Source organism: Triturus cristatus, chromosome 7, assembly GCF_964204655.1.
Source record: "Triturus cristatus chromosome 7, aTriCri1.1, whole genome shotgun sequence".
Lineage (NCBI taxonomy): Eukaryota > Metazoa > Chordata > Amphibia > Caudata > Salamandridae > Triturus > Triturus cristatus.
The window spans coordinates 955,904,716-955,926,179 of NC_140590.1; the positions used below are offsets into that span (position 1 = coordinate 955,904,716).

Here is a 21,464-nt window from a genome sequence, read left to right on the forward strand (position 1 = left end):
TGATCATGGTCATTTGTTCCGTGCGACTGATATCTGGGGTGCAATCAAGGATGATGAAAAATACTTTGTCTTTTTAACCAATTAAATGATTTTCTCTTTGATAACGTTTGATAGCACTTGGATCAGTTCATTTTGAATAATGTTGCCTAAATAGTGAGCATGTCTTCCACCCTTATTTTGTATTCTCCTGAGATGTTCATTCATAATAGGATCAAACATGGCGAGCAATTCCACAATTTTAAGAAAATTGCCATTATCATGAGCATGAAGTTTATCACTGCTGCCACGGAAGGCCAAATTTTGTGCACCTAGAACTCTTACAAGAGATATTACACGCTCTAAGATCTGATGCCAGTACTTTTCTTCTTCTTTAAGCTTTTTTGTATTAGCACTATCTATAGTTGCGTCTTGTTTTAGACTTGTATACAGGCCCTTCCAGTTATGGAAGTTGGTAATATGTTCAACACTCTTTTCGTGTGAAGACAGAATTGCTGATATGTTATGCCAATCGTTGCATCCATTCTGAGTGAGACTTGTACTTGAACTTGAATTTCCGCCAAATACATTGCAGCAAAAACAGAAAACCTTATCGGTTGATACTGAATACTGGAGGTATTCACGGTAAACTTCTCCATTTGGAAGTTTTCTTTTATAATGTACAGCTGAAAACTTCCTTTTTTTCTCATCTAAAGGAAATTTTTTGCTCACTTGTTTTGGCCCATTTTCAACCAAAAGAGTTCTTAATTTGTCTCTACTTATTGGTAAGTCTTCCCAGGAAGCAGGATCTGAATAATCTATTTTAACGCTTTCTTCAGTTATTTTCGGGCGTTTACTTTGATCACCATCTTCATTTTCAAGGTTATCCTTTGCAGTATCCACTACAACCTGTTCTTCTTGCTCTCTGCTGTTAACTTCTAAGTCCTTGTCTGGTAGGCCTATATCGTCATCTTTTTCTGAGGTTGAAGTTGATGCACAAGCAACTTCAAGAGAACTCTTTGGAGGAAGTAGAAATGTTTCAATAGACCTGTTCAATTTGGATAGTTCTATTTCTCTAGCCGCTTTTCTTTTTCTGTACTGAGCACCTGAGAGTTTTTTCCTGTCTGCTATTTTTGATCCTTTCTATTCTACCTGAAAAATATAGGGCAATATTAGTTCTGAATATTGTATATAATAATTCTGTATATTGCATTAGAAAATTGTAACATTATTACTGAAAGATTTAAGAAGCCAGTAACATTAATGGAAACGATTTTCGTAAATCTATTTTAAGATCAATTTAATGATTTCAGCAAGCTACTCTGAGACCCATAGACGATTAGTGTTGAATTAGTATAGTGAAATATGAAAGTAATTTAAGTAGTGGATAGGTTAGTCAGTCATTTGGATTCGGAAGGATAGAAGAGGAAAAAAGGTTCATATTTATATAGCGCTAGTTACCCCATATGTTTTCCCAGGTCGAATTTGGCCAGCAGTGAAACGCAGATTTGTTCAGTGCTCACAAACCACTACTACCACTCACTTGCCAAGGCCCATTTTCCGATGGCCAAGAAATAGGCTCTGGTAGTCCCACTCCTCAAGAAACCTTATTTGCCTCCTTAGATTCCCAGTAACTATAATCCGGTCTCCTCACTTCCCCTTCAATTCTTAAGTTCTAGAAAAACTGCCCCCTCTACTTTTAGAGGCTATTTCAGCATGCTCTTCCACTGCTACCTGGTAGCCAAAAACTCTGGAATACTCTCCCACTTTCCCTTAGGCACAGAACTAACCTTCACTCCTTCTGTAAATACTTGAAAAAGTTTCTCTCTTCAGTTTCATGAGTCTATTTTTTACATATTTGAGCGGTGTGTTTTTCAGTTTTTCTCTGCGGCGCTAGGACACAACCTGTGGGTAATCGTGAGCGTTCCTAAACCTAGAGGGTTCAACCTCAAAATCATGCACTGTGAAGAAATATGGTAGTACCTAGCATAACAATTCATATATAAAGCAAAGTATATGGCAAGATAGCTGGATGCCAAAATCAAGAAGGACTTTTAACTCAAACACTTACCTGGCCTATTGCCAAACTATTATGCAACAGCCAACAGAGAATACGCTTTTGAATGCCTAATTCCTGAAAATCAGTTGTCACTCCAATTTCCACCTTTTGCCCTTATCTCCAGTACTTCACACTAGGTTTTAGTATGCCCTCCTAAAAAACTGGGCCTCGGTTTCAATAGGCCCAGTAACTGCCGTCACTAGACCCGCAGGAATGCACCGGGCAATCAAAATTATGGCCTAAATGGGAGAACTATTACAGAAGACCTACAGAAGAGCCACTGACTGTCAAACTCAGTTTTTTGGAAGTGCAAACAGCAGAGCAACCTCATAAAATATTGGGTCATTTCTGAAACAACAATACTGATCACCCAATGAAAGATGCGCAGACTGCAAATTACCTTTTTTCAATCCCAGCAGGGCTCCTCGGATGTAATTAGGCACAAAGGCAGGTCTAAACAGCTTAAGGTCTTCTTGCCATTACATAAACACTAAAGTTTAGATACATTTAAATAAGGGGCAGCATAGGATGCAAACATCTATGAGCAATACATTTGATTAACGGGTTTAATTCTGTTATGTAAGTGTCAGCTGTCCTGGATGAAGGATTTTTTTTAACAAAGTGTTATATAATGAGTAAGTCGTTTCAATTCGTGAAATACATATAGTATAATGATTGCAGTAACACAAGCCTGTAGACACAACCCTACAGGCATACGGCTTTAGAAAACAGAACCTACAGCATCCCTCAACCACAGCGCCGGATAAAAACATGGGCTGCTAATCCCCTAAGAGGGAGGCGGCGGCAGCGCCTTTGCAAGAGGATGAGACCAATTAGTGGCCTTACTTGCACATACTCTTTGCCACATAACGGACGCACTTTCCTTTCCTCAATGTGAAAGACTTCCCCCTCCATCATGCATCTCCACTCAAACATGAAGTCACTCAGAGACCACTTCCCCCCTCACCAATGGGCATTCTGCCCTCCCCCTTTTAACTTGGGACCAAGCCACTGGGATGACCCCAGTTGAAACTCTTCCCTAGAACCTTTAAGCAGGCAGCAGTACACGATGACCATTGATGCACATCTGCAATAATGGGTAATAACTTGGTACTGTCGAACATCAGGCATGCCAAGCTTCGCCTCTCATGACGCCGACGGTACCACTTCATAATCCCGTTCGATTCCATGTGTAAAACCTGAACTCCATCCATACATCCGATCCTCACATTTCACCAACAGCATCTGCCATGACACATCGCAAAAAACAACCCCGCCCCCACAAGTAATATGGAGGATGCCATCTATCTCCAGGTCATAGGACACTAAGGAAGCCACTAGCCACAACCGACCCTTTCTATTAAACTACGGTCTAAATATATCATGCAGAGAACCTTACACTGCTGCTGCAGAGTCAATGGCCGAGGCCAGACACACAGCGCTACGACTGCCTGGATGAAGATCAGATCACCAAGAACAGAGAGTTGAGTAAAGTAAGTTTTGCTACCCCCACCCGAGTATCTGTAATAGTACTAGATTAGTGCCCTTCAATTTCGGGTACTGTGCAGTATGTTTAAAATCTTCTTAGTGTTTCTCGTTGCTGAAATTAGAGCATTTTCTGATATTTATGTGCTTCCCTCATCTTTATGTTGCTTGCCAGAAAGTGTCACTCATAGTCCCTGAAACGGCACTCATAATTACACTGAAATTATGCACGTCACATCACACATAGCATTAACAAGAAATAAGCCATTCCAGGTGTAAAATGATGTCTAATTATTTCTGCAATTAGTGTAATCCTAATATATTAACTCTATTATAGCCCTTTTATCATCGTAACTGATTGAACCACGTTCAGGGCCGGCTTTAGTGCTGGTGGCGCCCTGTGCGACAATGTTTGTTGGCGCCCCCCCAATGACCACCTCCACCACGGATTCTCTCACTAGCACCCTTTAACAGTGAACAAGTCTCCATAACCACACTCTCTCAGATGCATTGAATTAGTTATATAGCGCCACTCATACCAGTGTAGGGTGTCCGAGCACTTTTCATCACACACACACATTACACAGAGACAATCAATCATACGTCTGTAAATCAGTGTATAGGACATGTTACACAAGCCAAAGGACTAAAAATGTAGGAGTCACATGTCATCCATACTGGTAGGCAGTATAGTTTAAGAGTGATTGGTGTGGAGAAGCACAAACTCAGAGTCGAAAAAGAAACCGCATAGTTGAGAGTTCTGTTTAATAATAAGAATGTATACTTTGCAGTGTGTATGCAGTTCTAGGATGAAAGTTGATAGCTCCCTATTCTATATTAGGACTTTAAGTTATAAATTGCAAGTAACAAAAGGATGTCTCTTTTGAAAGCAGTAAACTGCTGATCTGTTTACATCATACGCACTCTGTAATCTACTTGATACACGTCCTTGCAGCAGGCATATTAACCCTCTGCACTAACTTCACATAAGTCAAAACCTCAACTATGCAAAAAACTGATCTCTCTCCAGGACGATAATTAATCACAGGAGTTATTGTGACATTTATGTGAGGCCCGGGAGAAAGAAATGCTGCAGCAGGTGCTTCAAAAGCATAATAAACTTTCAAGCAAGGCGCCCCCAGGAAGCCAGCACCCGGTGCGGTGGCACCGGCCGCACCGCCGTAAAGCCGGCCCTGACCACGTTAGTCCTAAGTCAAAAAAATAACATAAAAATATGGCCAGATATTTACATCTCCAGCTAAAAGAACTTTTCTTTTCTATTCAAAAACGTTTCCAGAGGTATGCCTAAAAAGCTGCCCCAGCCAGACAGAGATTTCCGTGCATCCTGGGAACTCATGATACATATTCCAAGGGCTCCTCTTCCACCTGTGCACAACTCTTCGTGCCTTAGAGTTTTGGCAGCTATGGTTTAGTGGTGGCGTGCCTGGAATGAGCCTGCCCTGCTGCACGCACTTCAAACCACCCTCGGCTCCAGACAGACACGACCGCTCAACTAACTTACTGCTTGCTTACTTTACTTTGGTTAATACTTAGCCTGGGCCAGGTTATAACTAACTGACCAGGCCTTTAGCCCCCTATACATTTTTTTTACATCTACCTGCCTGCCGCAGGCTGCCAACCCGGATGGATCCCACCGCTGCCTCCCCCGGTACCTGATAGGCAAGCCTCCAGGCCGCAGCGGGAACTCTGTCTCTGCCTCATGGCCCTTGCCGGCCGCGCGCGCACAGCCTCCGCCCGTGGCGCCGAACGTCGGTCGGAGGTAGAATTGAAGGAGCTACGTTACCTGGCCTCACGGTAACTGCACTGGGATTGCAAAGTCATGGATGCAAGGATCGCAGCTAATTTTTGATGATGATTATGATAGATACATATGGGGACTCTGGGGAGAAAGCACACCTGCCCAGTCTCGACCGAGCACACTAATGTTTATGGCTGATTATGCGTTCCTGAATTTGAGCTTCAACTCGGACACGCACCTGCTTTATTAGTGCTTCCTGACAGTTGACGTTTCATTTTTTTGCTGCGGCCGCCCTTCACCTTTTGCCGCCCTAGGCAGCCGCCTAGGCCTGCCTAGTGGTAGAAACGGCCCTGGTTCCACAGCAGTTAGACGATAAGTGCGTTCACTAATTGTTTGAGGAAAATCACGTTTATTTTGTTAGACACTGTCTTGTGTTAAATGCAGGTCAGCAAAAGCAAATGTTGATTGGAAAATAACGTAATTGTATAGGTTGTTTTTCTTAAGGAGACTGGTATGTTTTGTGAATAGCCTTATGAATTCATTACCATTGTTTAATCTTCATTAGCACTATGCACGTTATTTTTTAGCTTCAACAGTTGAACTCTTTTTCATGTCTCTAATGTTAGACAGGCATATGAAAAACCAACTCCCATCCAAGCCCAGGCCATTCCTGCAATTATGAGTGGACGAGACTTAATTGGAATTGCCAAAACAGGAAGTGGAAAGACCATTGCATTCCTGTTGCCAATGTTCCGACACATTATGGATCAGAGATCGCTAGAAGAAGCAGAAGGTCCTATAGGTATGGAACATTTATGTCCCAGGTTCGGTAAACATAACCTGGAACATTCATTCTTCTGGTTTTCTTTTTTCCCTTTGACTCTTATGGTTTGCAGGCTATTTCTGTTAAATAAAATTTCTAGTGATGCTTATTGCTAGAGGTTTTGGGTTTTTTTCATCTTCACTTTGTAAACCTTTTTAGTTTCTCCTTCGCTGTCTGTCTTTAACTTTTTCTCGTTACAATAAATGTAAATTGTTAGCTGTTAGAAACTCTTGTCTTTACTTTTGCTTCCCAAAGGGAGTGTTGGATTCCTCTGAAAAATTATCACTAGAAGTTAGACACAGCAGAAAAGATGATCAGGGAAAAGAAAACTGAGAATAAATTGTCTAGTTTTGAATATAAAAAGCTTCAACCACTACTTCCCATTCCCTATTTTCTTGTCTGCGATATATCCTCAAAGTTGTAGAGATTGCTAGAAAATGTTTTCAAGAAAAAGAAAGGAAAAAGAAAAGTTAATGGTAATGCCGGAATCACCCATATACGTGCTATCCCCTAACTTGTCTACCACATTCATCCCAGATATTAACTTATTAAAGTGATTGCTTAAGGTAATTTGATGCCCTCCGCAGCCGTGTCACAGCATCCCCCTAAGAAATAGCGTACACCATGGTGATGCAATTTTACGTGTGAAAAAATTAATCGGCAAATGTAATCCTTTTTGTGACTTCTACCTTGAATTTACACTCGTAAAATCAAGCTCTTTAAACACCGAAATCAAAATCCGGTGCGGGCATGGCATTATGCATCGATCTGTGCAGGGCTGGATTAACTATTAAGCAAAATATGAACGTGCTTAGGGCATCAAGGTAGTGGGGCACAAGAGAACTTTACCAGCGTTGGATTTACCATGGACCTTATGGTGCAAACCTGCACATGTGCAGCTGAACCTATAAATAAAGTGGAAGTACAAAAAAATAAACTTTCTTTCCCATCTTACTGTTAGTTTTGTTTTATTTCGAAAAATGTTTTTATTTTGCGGTTTATTTTTGTTTATATTTTGAATTCGAGATATTTATATTTTGCGTAGGGCCTCTAAAGATCTTAATCCGGTCCAGAATCTGTGTTAATGTTTGTTAGAATGGTTATGGGTCAGTGGGTAAAAATGTAGTAATTTATCGTAACATTTGTTTCTAAGAATAAATAATGTTTTGGTTTTTTGTGTGTGCAGTATTATAAAAACAAAGAACCACCATACACCACAGCAGGTAGTTTAATTTTGGGCCGCTCCTTTCAGTAAATTCAGAGTAAAGTAACAAGTCTGACATGAACAAGTCTGACATGTCCATAGGAAGTTTGGAGCCCAACGAGGGAACTCTAATCCCGGTTTCTACTCTCGAGCGCTGAAAACTGTGTGAGTCTGAAAATCCGCTCTCTCCCCGAAGATGCGCCATATAAAAGTCCAAGTATAAAGGCGGCTGCGCGGCCTGTAACCGGTTCTTTACTGGGCCCCACACACCCTGCGCTTCCAGGCACAGCTACGTACCTGCTTTATGAAATAAATAACTTTAAGCAAAGACCAATCGTTCAATTTACTGGGACTTCCCTGCCGTAGGAGGGGGCCTTGCGATTGTTTAGCCTGAACAGATACCTTAAACCGTTTACTACTTGTTGCTCCTAAAATATTTCTCATTATGATGAAAGTGACTGGGACAATGCAACGCTGCGTGTCTGTCTGTCCAAAATCTCACGTTTCCACGTATACCTAAATATTAGCTGGCCGGTTCCTCTCCGATACAACCGTAGTGGCATTTCAGAGGTCCCCTCTACCATAAACATGTACATATGTGTCCTAGGGCCAGTCAGACTCAAGACACACAAGCACACAATTATAACACACAGTGTATACAAGTTCCATTCTGAGATATGTTGAGTGAAGTTTTTGATGGGGGCGCGTGCGAGCACTCCCACACACGCTGGAATAAACAAGGCTGAGGGACCAGTGAGTTACGGATACGCACAGATATGACGCCGACATAGTACCACTGAGTGTTAAGATGCACATTCACAAAGCGGAGATGTAGGTATAAATCTATATATCACACTCTCATGGCATCCCTCCCATCTGACAATTCACAAATGTAAATAATATATCCACAACGCACAGATGTTGGTATAATTCTGATTTCAGTGAGTTCTGGATGCTCACTCACAACGCACAAATATAAAATGTCACTTACAACGCACAGCTGTAGGTATAATGCTGATAGTCAGTTCGGAGATGCTCACTTACAACGCACAGATATAAATGTCACGCCCACAACGTACAGATGTAGGTATCACACTTACAACGCACAGCTGCATCTATACATCACACGCACAAATGCATCTCTCCCTTCTCACAACTAACAGACGTAGCAATAATTCTGATAGTGTGAGTTTCGAGATGCTCGCTCACAACGAAGAGATGTACAATGTCACACAACGCACAGGTGTGGGTGTAATGCTGCTACAGTATGTGAGTTTTGTCACACTCAGAACGCACAGCTGTTGGTATAGTGAGGATACAGTGAGTTTTGAGAGGCTCACTCGCAACACACAGATGTAAAATGTCACTCATGCATAGCTGTAGGTAAAACGCTGATAGTCTGAGTCAGGCAGGCAACTAGAGACAAATTTCGGGGGGTGGGGGCTGAAAAAGATTTCGGGGGGCCAAGTCTTCCAGCCATAGGCAGAGTGGCTGTAAGAAGGGGTGAAAACACACCAAAAGCCTCATTAACGAGTAAATGGTCTTTTAAAGACCTGTGAAATACTCGGGTGCGGCTGCAATTAGACGGACGCCAGCCCGCGAGGCTGTCTCAGCCGGGCTGACACACATGAAGGGGGGGGGGGGGGGGGGGGCTGAAGTTCGGTGAGCCCAATGGGTGTTGCGCGCCTGGTCTGAGTTTTGTCACACTCACCACCAGGGCCGTTTCTAGGAGTTTCGCCGCCCTAGGCGAGATTTGAAAAATGCCGCCCCCTCCCTTTTACTACTATCACTCTCTCCCCCTGTCATCCAGGCTAGAATAATTAATGCATTAGATATAAAAGAACTTGTATTGAACATTAAACAAAAAACACATCAAACATTAAAGAACTAAATAAACACTGTTCATGACATTTTATTCTGTTTTTAACTTTCTCCCTTCTAACTTCAATGGTGTTTTGGGTTATTTCTCTTAATCCAATGATACCTTCCTTGCCTTTATTTTAGCAAAGTCTTTAACAAGATCTCTAATGTCAAGCTGGTAAGCCATGTCTTTTTCTACTGAAATTGTGGCTAGTCCTATGAGTCTCTCTTGGCTCATGGAACTGCGCAGATAAGTTTTTATTAATTTGAGTTTTGAGAAACTCCTCTCCGCACTTGCCACTGATATCGGTAAAGTCAAAAGGATACGAAGAGCTACGGACAAATTAGGAAAACCATTTTCTAACTTGTTTTGGCACAGATAGTTCAGCACATATTCGGGTTTCGCATTTTTTTGTATTCGATGACTTATTCCTGAAAGTTCAGAGCAGAGAGCTGCCGCGTCAATGTCCTTTAGAAAAGATATGGTTTCTCCAGGTCTATGCTGGGTTAGAGCTGTTTCCAATTTGATACACAAATCCATGAGTTCTTTTGAAGTTTTCATCTTGAGGTCACTTATATTGTACAGAAAACCAAATATTCTTGCAATTTCATTCAACTGTGTGAATCGTTCTTTTACAGAACTAATTGCCGTGTCCAATATTGCAAAATAGTAATTTACTCTGAACTTCTCTTTGGGGTCAGCGATGGGTTCATCTTTTGATTCGTAAGCGAACATTTTCCTTTTCCTCCTTCTTATCTCTGGCTGAAAAATTGGCTCAATATTGATTTCTTCAGCTAGCTCTCGAGCATCAACCAAAACTCGCTCAAATTCCATGTCACACCTCATGTTTTTTAAATACTCCTCTGTATTTTTAAGCTCATTTACTGTTTTCTCAATAGTAAAGTGCTTCTCTTGCAGCAGTTTACTGGTCAAATTGATTTGAAATAAAATACTGTGCCAGGTTACAACTGCCACAACAAACTTAAATGAAGATATGCTGTTCAGAAGACCTTCAGCTTCAACCTTAGTCATTGTACCAGAACAGCCTTTGAGAGTCGAATCTTCAGTAATGTCAAACAACGCATCATACACATGCGGTAACTGGTACCTGATGGGAGTTAAGGCATCGATCCTGCTTGACCACCGAGTATCACTCAGAGGTTTTATATTCAAAGATGGTATATGGTGTTTCAGTATATCCCATCGACGTGGAGACGCTGCAAAGAATACATACAATCTTTGTATAACATCAAAAAAGGCTGTTACTTCAGTGCAACACGAAGCAGCATCATTTACCACTAGGTTCAGGGTGTGGGAACTGCAGGGGACATAGAAGGCACACGGGTTAATATCCAGAATTTTCTTCTGCAAACCTATTTCCTTGCCCTTCATATTGCTCCCCTTATCATAACCCTGACCTCGTAGGTCTTCAATTGACAATGACAAGCTTTTGAGCTGATTTCTCAGAAAATGACACATCGATTCACCTGTGGTTTCGGTTAGTGGCACAAATCCCAAAAAGTGTTCTTTTATTTGCACGAGGCTGCTTTCTTGGAATTCTTCACCTGAAGACTGAAATGACTCTGTTCCTGAAAATTGCACGATGTCCACAAATCTTATGATCATGGTCATTTGTTCCGTGCGACTGATATCTGGGGTGCAATCAAGGATGATGAAAAATACTTTGTCTTTTTAACCAATTAAATGATTTTCTCTTTGATAACGTTTGATAGCACTTGGATCAGTTCATTTTGAATAATGTTGCCTAAATAGTGAGCATGTCTTCCACCCTTATTTTGTATTCTCCTGAGATGTTCATTCATAATAGGATCAAACATGGCGAGCAATTCCACAATTTTAAGAAAATTGCCATTATCATGAGCATGAAGTTTATCACTGCTGCCACGGAAGGCCAAATTTTGTGCACCTAGAACTCTTACAAGAGATATTACACGCTCTAAGATCTGATGCCAGTACTTTTCTTCTTCTTTAAGCTTTTTTGTATTAGCACTATCTATAGTTGCGTCTTGTTTTAGACTTGTATACAGGCCCTTCCAGTTATGGAAGTTGGTAATATGTTCAACACTCTTTTCGTGTGAAGACAGAATTGCTGATATGTTATGCCAATCGTTGCATCCATTCTGAGTGAGACTTGTACTTGAACTTGAATTTCCGCCAAATACATTGCAGCAAAAACAGAAAACCTTATCGGTTGATACTGAATACTGGAGGTATTCACGGTAAACTTCTCCATTTGGAAGTTTTCTTTTATAATGTACAGCTGAAAACTTCCTTTTTTTCTCATCTAAAGGAAATTTTTTGCTCACTTGTTTTGGCCCATTTTCAACCAAAAGAGTTCTTAATTTGTCTCTACTTATTGGTAAGTCTTCCCAGGAAGCAGGATCTGAATAATCTATTTTAACGCTTTCTTCAGTTATTTTCGGGCGTTTACTTTGATCACCATCTTCATTTTCAAGGTTATCCTTTGCAGTATCCACTACAACCTGTTCTTCTTGCTCTCTGCTGTTAACTTCTAAGTCCTTGTCTGGTAGGCCTATATCGTCATCTTTTTCTGAGGTTGAAGTTGATGCACAAGCAACTTCAAGAGAACTCTTTGGAGGAAGTAGAAATGTTTCAATAGACCTGTTCAATTTGGATAGTTCTATTTCTCTAGCCGCTTTTCTTTTTCTGTACTGAGCACCTGAGAGTTTTTTCCTGTCTGCTATTTTTGATCCTTTCTATTCTACCTGAAAAATATAGGGCAATATTAGTTCTGAATATTGTATATAATAATTCTGTATATTGCATTAGAAAATTGTAACATTATTACTGAAAGATTTAAGAAGCCAGTAACATTAATGGAAACGATTTTCGTAAATCTATTTTAAGATCAATTTAATGATTTCAGCAAGCTACTCTGAGACCCATAGACGATTAGTGTTGAATTAGTATAGTGAAATATGAAAGTAATTTAAGTAGTGGATAGGTTAGTCAGTCATTTGGATTCGGAAGGATAGAAGAGGAAAAAAGGTTCATATTTATATAGCGCTAGTTACCCCATATGTTTTCCCAGGTCGAATTTGGCCAGCAGTGAAACGCAGATTTGTTCAGTGCTCACAAACCACTACTACCACTCACTTGCCAAGGCCCATTTTCCGATGGCCAAGAAATAGGCTCTGGTAGTCCCACTCCTCAAGAAACCTTATTTGCCTCCTTAGATTCCCAGTAACTATAATCCGGTCTCCTCACTTCCCCTTCAATTCTTAAGTTCTAGAAAAACTGCCCCCTCTACTTTTAGAGGCTATTTCAGCATGCTCTTCCACTGCTACCTGGTAGCCAAAAACTCTGGAATACTCTCCCACTTTCCCTTAGGCACAGAACTAACCTTCACTCCTTCTGTAAATACTTGAAAAAGTTTCTCTCTTCAGTTTCATGAGTCTATTTTTTACATATTTGAGCGGTGTGTTTTTCAGTTTTTCTCTGCGGCGCTAGGACACAACCTGTGGGTAATCGTGAGCGTTCCTAAACCTAGAGGGTTCAACCTCAAAATCATGCACTGTGAAGAAATATGGTAGTACCTAGCATAACAATTCATATATAAAGCAAAGTATATGGCAAGATAGCTGGATGCCAAAATCAAGAAGGACTTTTAACTCAAACACTTACCTGGCCTATTGCCAAACTATTATGCAACAGCCAACAGAGAATACGCTTTTGAATGCCTAATTCCTGAAAATCAGTTGTCACTCCAATTTCCACCTTTTGCCCTTATCTCCAGTACTTCACACTAGGTTTTAGTATGCCCTCCTAAAAAACTGGGCCTCGGTTTCAATAGGCCCAGTAACTGCCGTCACTAGACCCGCAGGAATGCACCGGGCAATCAAAATTATGGCCTAAATGGGAGAACTATTACAGAAGACCTACAGAAGAGCCACTGACTGTCAAACTCAGTTTTTTGGAAGTGCAAACAGCAGAGCAACCTCATAAAATATTGGGTCATTTCTGAAACAACAATACTGATCACCCAATGAAAGATGCGCAGACTGCAAATTACCTTTTTTCAATCCCAGCAGGGCTCCTCGGATGTAATTAGGCACAAAGGCAGGTCTAAACAGCTTAAGGTCTTCTTGCCATTACATAAACACTAAAGTTTAGATACATTTAAATAAGGGGCAGCATAGGATGCAAACATCTATGAGCAATACATTTGATTAACGGGTTTAATTCTGTTATGTAAGTGTCAGCTGTCCTGGATGAAGGATTTTTTTTAACAAAGTGTTATATAATGAGTAAGTCGTTTCAATTCGTGAAATACATATAGTATAATGATTGCAGTAACACAAGCCTGTAGACACAACCCTACAGGCATACGGCTTTAGAAAACAGAACCTACAGCATCCCTCAACCACAGCGCCGGATAAAAACATGGGCTGCTAATCCCCTAAGAGGGAGGCGGCGGCAGCGCCTTTGCAAGAGGATGAGACCAATTAGTGGCCTTACTTGCACATACTCTTTGCCACATAACGGACGCACTTTCCTTTCCTCAATGTGAAAGACTTCCCCCTCCATCATGCATCTCCACTCAAACATGAAGTCACTCAGAGACCACTTCCCCCCTCACCAATGGGCATTCTGCCCTCCCCCTTTTAACTTGGGACCAAGCCACTGGGATGACCCCAGTTGAAACTCTTCCCTAGAACCTTTAAGCAGGCAGCAGTACACGATGACCATTGATGCACATCTGCAATAATGGGTAATAACTTGGTACTGTCGAACATCAGGCATGCCAAGCTTCGCCTCTCATGACGCCGACGGTACCACTTCATAATCCCGTTCGATTCCATGTGTAAAACCTGAACTCCATCCATACATCCGATCCTCACATTTCACCAACAGCATCTGCCATGACACATCGCAAAAAACAACCCCGCCCCCACAAGTAATATGGAGGATGCCATCTATCTCCAGGTCATAGGACACTAAGGAAGCCACTAGCCACAACCGACCCTTTCTATTAAACTACGGTCTAAATATATCATGCAGAGAACCTTACACTGCTGCTGCAGAGTCAATGGCCGAGGCCAGACACACAGCGCTACGACTGCCTGGATGAAGATCAGATCACCAAGAACAGAGAGTTGAGTAAAGTAAGTTTTGCTACCCCCACCCGAGTATCTGTAATAGTACTAGATTAGTGCCCTTCAATTTCGGGTACTGTGCAGTATGTTTAAAATCTTCTTAGTGTTTCTCGTTGCTGAAATTAGAGCATTTTCTGATATTTATGTGCTTCCCTCATCTTTATGTTGCTTGCCAGAAAGTGTCACTCATAGTCCCTGAAACGGCACTCATAATTACACTGAAATTATGCACGTCACATCACACATAGCATTAACAAGAAATAAGCCATTCCAGGTGTAAAATGATGTCTAATTATTTCTGCAATTAGTGTAATCCTAATATATTAACTCTATTATAGCCCTTTTATCATCGTAACTGATTGAACCACGTTCAGGGCCGGCTTTAGTGCTGGTGGCGCCCTGTGCGACAATGTTTGTTGGCGCCCCCCCAATGACCACCTCCACCACGGATTCTCTCACTAGCACCCTTTAACAGTGAACAAGTCTCCATAACCACACTCTCTCAGATGCATTGAATTAGTTATATAGCGCCACTCATACCAGTGTAGGGTGTCCGAGCACTTTTCATCACACACACACATTACACAGAGACAATCAATCATACGTCTGTAAATCAGTGTATAGGACATGTTACACAAGCCAAAGGACTAAAAATGTAGGAGTCACATGTCATCCATACTGGTAGGCAGTATAGTTTAAGAGTGATTGGTGTGGAGAAGCACAAACTCAGAGTCGAAAAAGAAACCGCATAGTTGAGAGTTCTGTTTAATAATAAGAATGTATACTTTGCAGTGTGTATGCAGTTCTAGGATGAAAGTTGATAGCTCCCTATTCTATATTAGGACTTTAAGTTATAAATTGCAAGTAACAAAAGGATGTCTCTTTTGAAAGCAGTAAACTGCTGATCTGTTTACATCATACGCACTCTGTAATCTACTTGATACACGTCCTTGCAGCAGGCATATTAACCCTCTGCACTAACTTCACATAAGTCAAAACCTCAACTATGCAAAAAACTGATCTCTCTCCAGGACGATAATTAATCACAGGAGTTATTGTGACATTTATGTGAGGCCCGGGAGAAAGAAATGCTGCAGCAGGTGCTTCAAAAGCATAATAAACTTTCAAGCAAGGCGCCCCCAGGAAGCCAGCACCCGGTGCGGTGGCACCGGCCGCACCGCCGTAAAGCCGGCCCTGACCACGTTAGTCCTAAGTCAAAAAAATAACATAAAAATATGGCCAGATATTTACATCTCCAGCTAAAAGAACTTTTCTTTTCTATTCAAAAACGTTTCCAGAGGTATGCCTAAAAAGCTGCCCCAGCCAGACAGAGATTTCCGTGCATCCTGGGAACTCATGATACATATTCCAAGGGCTCCTCTTCCACCTGTGCACAACTCTTCGTGCCTTAGAGTTTTGGCAGCTATGGTTTAGTGGTGGCGTGCCTGGAATGAGCCTGCCCTGCTGCACGCACTTCAAACCACCCTCGGCTCCAGACAGACACGACCGCTCAACTAACTTACTGCTTGCTTACTTTACTTTGGTTAATACTTAGCCTGGGCCAGGTTATAACTAACTGACCAGGCCTTTAGCCCCCTATACATTTTTTTTACATCTACCTGCCTGCCGCAGGCTGCCAACCCGGATGGATCCCACCGCTGCCTCCCCCGGTACCTGATAGGCAAGCCTCCAGGCCGCAGCGGGAACTCTGTCTCTGCCTCATGGCCCTTGCCGGCCGCGCGCGCACAGCCTCCGCCCGTGGCGCCGAACGTCGGTCGGAGGTAGAATTGAAGGAGCTACGTTACCTGGCCTCACGGTAACTGCACTGGGATTGCAAAGTCATGGATGCAAGGATCGCAGCTAATTTTTGATGATGATTATGATAGATACATATGGGGACTCTGGGGAGAAAGCACACCTGCCCAGTCTCGACCGAGCACACTAATGTTTATGGCTGATTATGCGTTCCTGAATTTGAGCAGGGCCGTTTCTAGGAGTTTCGCCGCCCTAGGCGAGATTTGAAAAATGCCGCCCCCTCCCTTTTACTACTATCACTCTCTCCCCCTGTCATCCAGGCTAGAATAATTAATGCATTAGATATAAAAGAACTTGTATTGAACATTAAACAAAAAACACATCAAACATTAAAGAACTAAATAAACACTGTTCATGACATTTTATTCTGTTTTTAACTTTCTCCCTTCTAACTTCAATGGTGTTTTGGGTTATTTCTCTTAATCCAATGATACCTTCCTTGCCTTTATTTTAGCAAAGTCTTTAACAAGATCTCTAATGTCAAGCTGGTAAGCCATGTCTTTTTCTACTGAAATTGTGGCTAGTCCTATGAGTCTCTCTTGGCTCATGGAACTGCGCAGATAAGTTTTTATTAATTTGAGTTTTGAGAAACTCCTCTCCGCACTTGCCACTGATATCGGTAAAGTCAAAAGGATACGAAGAGCTACGGACAAATTAGGAAAACCATTTTCTAACTTGTTTTGGCACAGATAGTTCAGCACATATTCGGGTTTCGCATTTTTTTGTATTCGATGACTTATTCCTGAAAGTTCAGAGCAGAGAGCTGCCGCGTCAATGTCCTTTAGAAAAGATATGGTTTCTCCAGGTCTATGCTGGGTTAGAGCTGTTTCCAATTTGATACACAAATCCATGAGTTCTTTTGAAGTTTTCATCTTGAGGTCACTTATATTGTACAGAAAACCAAATATTCTTGCAATTTCATTCAACTGTGTGAATCGTTCTTTTACAGAACTAATTGCCGTGTCCAATATTGCAAAATAGTAATTTACTCTGAACTTCTCTTTGGGGTCAGCGATGGGTTCATCTTTTGATTCGTAAGCGAACATTTTCCTTTTCCTCCTTCTTATCTCTGGCTGAAAAATTGGCTCAATATTGATTTCTTCAGCTAGCTCTCGAGCATCAACCAAAACTCGCTCAAATTCCATGTCACACCTCATGTTTTTTAAATACTCCTCTGTATTTTTAAGCTCATTTACTGTTTTCTCAATAGTAAAGTGCTTCTCTTGCAGCAGTTTACTGGTCAAATTGATTTGAAATAAAATACTGTGCCAGGTTACAACTGCCACAACAAACTTAAATGAAGATATGCTGTTCAGAAGACCTTCAGCTTCAACCTTAGTCATTGTACCAGAACAGCCTTTGAGAGTCGAATCTTCAGTAATGTCAAACAACGCATCATACACATGCGGTAACTGGTACCTGATGGGAGTTAAGGCATCGATCCTGCTTGACCACCGAGTATCACTCAGAGGTTTTATATTCAAAGATGGTATATGGTGTTTCAGTATATCCCATCGACGTGGAGACGCTGCAAAGAATACATACAATCTTTGTATAACATCAAAAAAGGCTGTTACTTCAGTGCAACACGAAGCAGCATCATTTACCACTAGGTTCAGGGTGTGGGAACTGCAGGGGACATAGAAGGCACACGGGTTAATATCCAGAATTTTCTTCTGCAAACCTATTTCCTTGCCCTTCATATTGCTCCCCTTATCATAACCCTGACCTCGTAGGTCTTCAATTGACAATGACAAGCTTTTGAGCTGATTTCTCAGAAAATGACACATCGATTCACCTGTGGTTTCGGTTAGTGGCACAAATCCCAAAAAGTGTTCTTTTATTTGCACGAGGCTGCTTTCTTGGAATTCTTCACCTGAAGACTGAAATGACTCTGTTCCTGAAAATTGCACGATGTCCACAAATCTTATGATCATGGTCATTTGTTCCGTGCGACTGATATCTGGGGTGCAATCAAGGATGATGAAAAATACTTTGTCTTTTTAACCAATTAAATGATTTTCTCTTTGATAACGTTTGATAGCACTTGGATCAGTTCATTTTGAATAATGTTGCCTAAATAGTGAGCATGTCTTCCACCCTTATTTTGTATTCTCCTGAGATGTTCATTCATAATAGGATCAAACATGGCGAGCAATTCCACAATTTTAAGAAAATTGCCATTATCATGAGCATGAAGTTTATCACTGCTGCCACGGAAGGCCAAATTTTGTGCACCTAGAACTCTTACAAGAGATATTACACGCTCTAAGATCTGATGCCAGTACTTTTCTTCTTCTTTAAGCTTTTTTGTATTAGCACTATCTATAGTTGCGTCTTGTTTTAGACTTGTATACAGGCCCTTCCAGTTATGGAAGTTGGTAATATGTTCAACACTCTTTTCGTGTGAAGACAGAATTGCTGATATGTTATGCCAATCGTTGCATCCATTCTGAGTGAGACTTGTACTTGAACTTGAATTTCCGCCAAATACATTGCAGCAAAAACAGAAAACCTTATCGGTTGATACTGAATACTGGAGGTATTCACGGTAAACTTCTCCATTTGGAAGTTTTCTTTTATAATGTACAGCTGAAAACTTCCTTTTTTTCTCATCTAAAGGAAATTTTTTGCTCACTTGTTTTGGCCCATTTTCAACCAAAAGAGTTCTTAATTTGTCTCTACTTATTGGTAAGTCTTCCCAGGAAGCAGGATCTGAATAATCTATTTTAACGCTTTCTTCAGTTATTTTCGGGCGTTTACTTTGATCACCATCTTCATTTTCAAGGTTATCCTTTGCAGTATCCACTACAACCTGTTCTTCTTGCTCTCTGCTGTTAACTTCTAAGTCCTTGTCTGGTAGGCCTATATCGTCATCTTTTTCTGAGGTTGAAGTTGATGCACAAGCAACTTCAAGAGAACTCTTTGGAGGAAGTAGAAATGTTTCAATAGACCTGTTCAATTTGGATAGTTCTATTTCTCTAGCCGCTTTTCTTTTTCTGTACTGAGCACCTGAGAGTTTTTTCCTGTCTGCTATTTTTGATCCTTTCTATTCTACCTGAAAAATATAGGGCAATATTAGTTCTGAATATTGTATATAATAATTCTGTATATTGCATTAGAAAATTGTAACATTATTACTGAAAGATTTAAGAAGCCAGTAACATTAATGGAAACGATTTTCGTAAATCTATTTTAAGATCAATTTAATGATTTCAGCAAGCTACTCTGAGACCCATAGACGATTAGTGTTGAATTAGTATAGTGAAATATGAAAGTAATTTAAGTAGTGGATAGGTTAGTCAGTCATTTGGATTCGGAAGGATAGAAGAGGAAAAAAGGTTCATATTTATATAGCGCTAGTTACCCCATATGTTTTCCCAGGTCGAATTTGGCCAGCAGTGAAACGCAGATTTGTTCAGTGCTCACAAACCACTACTACCACTCACTTGCCAAGGCCCATTTTCCGATGGCCAAGAAATAGGCTCTGGTAGTCCCACTCCTCAAGAAACCTTATTTGCCTCCTTAGATTCCCAGTAACTATAATCCGGTCTCCTCACTTCCCCTTCAATTCTTAAGTTCTAGAAAAACTGCCCCCTCTACTTTTAGAGGCTATTTCAGCATGCTCTTCCACTGCTACCTGGTAGCCAAAAACTCTGGAATACTCTCCCACTTTCCCTTAGGCACAGAACTAACCTTCACTCCTTCTGTAAATACTTGAAAAAGTTTCTCTCTTCAGTTTCATGAGTCTATTTTTTACATATTTGAGCGGTGTGTTTTTCAGTTTTTCTCTGCGGCGCTAGGACACAACCTGTGGGTAATCGTGAGCGTTCCTAAACCTAGAGGGTTCAACCTCAAAATCATGCACTGTGAAGAAATATGGTAGTACCTAGCATAACAATTCATATATAAAGCAAAGTATATGGCAAGATAGCTGGATGCCAAAATCAAGAAGGACTTTTAACTCAAACACTTACCTGGCCTATTGCCAAACTATTATGCAACAGCCAACAGAGAATACGCTTTTGAATGCCTAATTCCTGAAAATCAGTTGTCACTCCAATTTCCACCTTTTGCCCTTATCTCCAGTACTTCACACTAGGTTTTAGTATGCCCTCCTAAAAAACTGGGCCTCGGTTTCAATAGGCCCAGTAACTGCCGTCACTAGACCCGCAGGAATGCACCGGGCAATCAAAATTATGGCCTAAATGGGAGAACTATTACAGAAGACCTACAGAAGAGCCACTGACTGTCAAACTCAGTTTTTTGGAAGTGCAAACAGCAGAGCAACCTCATAAAATATTGGGTCATTTCTGAAACAACAATACTGATCACCCAATGAAAGATGCGCAGACTGCAAATTACCTTTTTTCAATCCCAGCAGGGCTCCTCGGATGTAATTAGGCACAAAGGCAGGTCTAAACAGCTTAAGGTCTTCTTGCCATTACATAAACACTAAAGTTTAGATACATTTAAATAAGGGGCAGCATAGGATGCAAACATCTATGAGCAATACATTTGATTAACGGGTTTAATTCTGTTATGTAAGTGTCAGCTGTCCTGGATGAAGGATTTTTTTTAACAAAGTGTTATATAATGAGTAAGTCGTTTCAATTCGTGAAATACATATAGTATAATGATTGCAGTAACACAAGCCTGTAGACACAACCCTACAGGCATACGGCTTTAGAAAACAGAACCTACAGCATCCCTCAACCACAGCGCCGGATAAAAACATGGGCTGCTAATCCCCTAAGAGGGAGGCGGCGGCAGCGCCTTTGCAAGAGGATGAGACCAATTAGTGGCCTTACTTGCACATACTCTTTGCCACATAACGGACGCACTTTCCTTTCCTCAATGTGAAAGACTTCCCCCTCCATCATGCATCTCCACTCAAACATGAAGTCACTCAGAGACCACTTCCCCCCTCACCAATGGGCATTCTGCCCTCCCCCTTTTAACTTGGGACCAAGCCACTGGGATGACCCCAGTTGAAACTCTTCCCTAGAACCTTTAAGCAGGCAGCAGTACACGATGACCATTGATGCACATCTGCAATAATGGGTAATAACTTGGTACTGTCGAACATCAGGCATGCCAAGCTTCGCCTCTCATGACGCCGACGGTACCACTTCATAATCCCGTTCGATTCCATGTGTAAAACCTGAACTCCATCCATACATCCGATCCTCACATTTCACCAACAGCATCTGCCATGACACATCGCAAAAAACAACCCCGCCCCCACAAGTAATATGGAGGATGCCATCTATCTCCAGGTCATAGGACACTAAGGAAGCCACTAGCCACAACCGACCCTTTCTATTAAACTACGGTCTAAATA

The 21,464-nt window shown here is 41.3% G+C and overlaps 1 protein-coding gene across 1 annotated transcript in view; it reads left to right on the forward strand.

Moving 5' to 3' along the window:
- DDX46 (DEAD-box helicase 46) overlaps positions 1–21,464 on the forward strand; it is a 1,041,144-nt gene that overhangs the window by 438,269 nt on the left and 581,411 nt on the right. Inside the window, exon 10 of the mRNA XM_085617987.1 lies at positions 5,906–6,081. Coding sequence (XP_085474113.1) covers positions 5,906–6,081 — 176 coding nt within the window. The remainder of the gene's footprint in view (positions 1–5,905; positions 6,082–21,464) is intronic.